General features: G+C 54.3%; 1 protein-coding gene across 3 annotated transcripts in view; it reads right to left on the reverse strand.

Moving 5' to 3' along the window:
- Positions 1 to 2,224, reverse strand: part of KIAA0355 (KIAA0355 ortholog) — a 54,103-nt gene that overhangs the window by 8,167 nt on the left and 43,712 nt on the right. For 2 of the 3 annotated variants that reach the window (XM_027894521.1, XM_027894522.1), the window contains exons 9-10: positions 1,191 to 1,316; positions 17 to 727 (exon numbers count right to left, since the gene is read on the reverse strand). In XM_027894521.1, coding sequence (XP_027750322.1) covers positions 17 to 727; positions 1,191 to 1,316 — 837 coding nt within the window. The remainder of the gene's footprint in view (positions 1 to 16; positions 728 to 1,190; positions 1,317 to 2,224) is intronic. The other variant, XM_027894524.1, reaches the window with a different exon arrangement.

Genomic DNA, 2,224 nt, shown 5'->3' on the forward strand with positions numbered 1-2,224 from the left:
AGAATTACTGAGCCATTTGGCAGGTACACGTTGCTGTGGTCCGATAGGTTGAAGCAAGTGTTGGTAATACTGCATCTGCTGCTTTTGGGATTGCTGCTGCTGGGACAAGCCTTGCTGAGGAGGATGCAGGGGAGGGTGAGACACGGACTGGGGCTGCTGTTGGACCGCCCCCGACTTCTGTTCCGCTGCTGTAGAGGAGGCAACCGAGTTCCTTCTTTTCACCATCGGAGAAGTCTGCTGGGACTTGCCCATGTTAAAACCGGACAAGAAATCGATAACATCCTGCATTTCTTGGTCGGTCGGTAAATTCATACCTTTGTCATCCTTGCCATCGTCTGGCTTGAAGAAGCTGTCCCTTCTGTCCAGCAGGAAGCCGTTGGCCAGCTGGCCCGCCGTGCCCGGCCCCGGCTCGGCGGCGCGCGGGAAGCTGCCGATGCTGAGGATGCTCTGCAGCCGCGCGTCCGCGCCCGGCGGCACCTTCGCCTTCTCCTCGGAGCCCGAGCCCAGGAACACGTTCTTGGAAGGCGTGCTGGGGATGGAGTAACTTCCGGTGCTGCTTGTACTGCTGCAGGAAGTTTTTTTTGTAAACCGTGAGGTCAGTTTGGAGAATGTCTTTTGGAGGCCCCCTGAAGATTTGCTTCCGTTTCCCGACGGCAAGTCAACCTGGTTCCCAAAGTCTGAGATTTCACGCTGCAGCTGGATCTGAATGCAAGGCAAAGCCTGCTCCCTGCAGCAACAAGAACCACATAGATCAAACCACCTGATACGTAGCTGAGTTTGGACTTTGGGGGAAAATGTGGATTTGGATAATAGAGAAAGAAACAACACCAAAGACTGCCAAGTTCATCAGCTACTTATGGTAACTGCAAATTATTGCTAGCATTTGCATTACTTTCTGTTCCTTAAGAAAATCAGAATTGTGTTTCAAGACCTAAATGGAGCCAAATTTAATGTAAATTACACAATTTTGTAAGAGAAACAAATACTTTTGTACCCTTGGAAAAGCTGCTGGTTTGGTCTTAAGCAGCCTCCTGTATCTGTGGGGATTACCCATGTCTCACTCTCAGTTTGACTCCTGTTTTCCTCCTTTGACAAACTGGTGCTATCAAATCTCCCAGCACAGATCACTCAACAATGACAGCTTAGTTCAAACTGAGGAAGTGGAGTGTGAGGCTCAAGAGCAGACATACCTGCCTTCCTTCCACCTGTGTATATCAAACACAGCAGTGTAGAGCACATCTACCAGCCCCAGGGTCTTCTCCGGATCCAGACTCCTCTGGAGCAAAGACATTGTTGCTGGATCTTCTTTCAGGCACCTGTAATCATTAAGTTTAAACTAAAAATCAAAATGTTTATTTTCTACCTTGAACAATTCTGCCACATCAGTCAGAAAGCAGAAGGGCAGTGGCTGCACTCCTGCAGCACAACCTACGAACCCCTGGGGGTTCCTGCGCCTGCAGCCAGAGCAGTTTCTTCCTACTGTGGAACATACAACTGATCCCACACACAGTGAAGCAATTCAGCGTATTTATATCACGATTGTCGATGAGCTCTTGAGCAGGCACAGCTCAGACACAGCACGGCACACACTGAGCACCCAACACCCATCCTGGAGCACGGCAAGGGCCCCACACTGCCCGCACACGGGAGCGCCCGGAGGCACCGCCTGGAACCCCGGCCCGACAGGCTCCAGGAGGAGGTGATCCCGCATATCCCGCGGGGCGGGGAGATGTCACTGAGCTGTGAAGGTGCGGGATGGGTGCGTTTCCCCCGGGGCACAGAATTCCCGGAGCCGGCCCGGCAGTGCCGCAGGGCTCGGGCCCCGCGCTGCCACCGCGCGACACCAGGAGGCGCTGCCACAACGGGATGGCCCGGGAAACAACCGGCAGAGCCCCGGGAAAACACGTCGGGACAGCCCTTCTTCAGGGCAGAACAGCATCGAGAGACTTGGGGAAACACCTTCAGGAGACTCCTTCTTTTGGACTAACACGGAATCACAGAACGTGCTGAGTTGGAAGGGACCCACAAGGACCATCAGTCCAACTCCTGGCCCTGCACAGCCCCATCCCCAAGAGTCACCCCCTGTGCCCCAGAGGATCATCCCAACCCTCCTGCAGCTCTGGCAGCCTTGGGGCTGTGCCCACTGCCCTGGGGAGCCTGTTCAGTGCCAACCACCCTCTGGGGGAAGAACCTTTCCCTGAGATCCACCCTGAGCCTGCCCTGA

The sequence above is a fragment of the Empidonax traillii genome, unplaced genomic scaffold, assembly GCF_003031625.1.
Source record: "Empidonax traillii isolate 1590-97213 ecotype Southwest subspecies unplaced genomic scaffold, ASM303162v1 scaffold432:size744455, whole genome shotgun sequence".
NCBI lineage: Eukaryota > Metazoa > Chordata > Aves > Passeriformes > Tyrannidae > Empidonax > Empidonax traillii.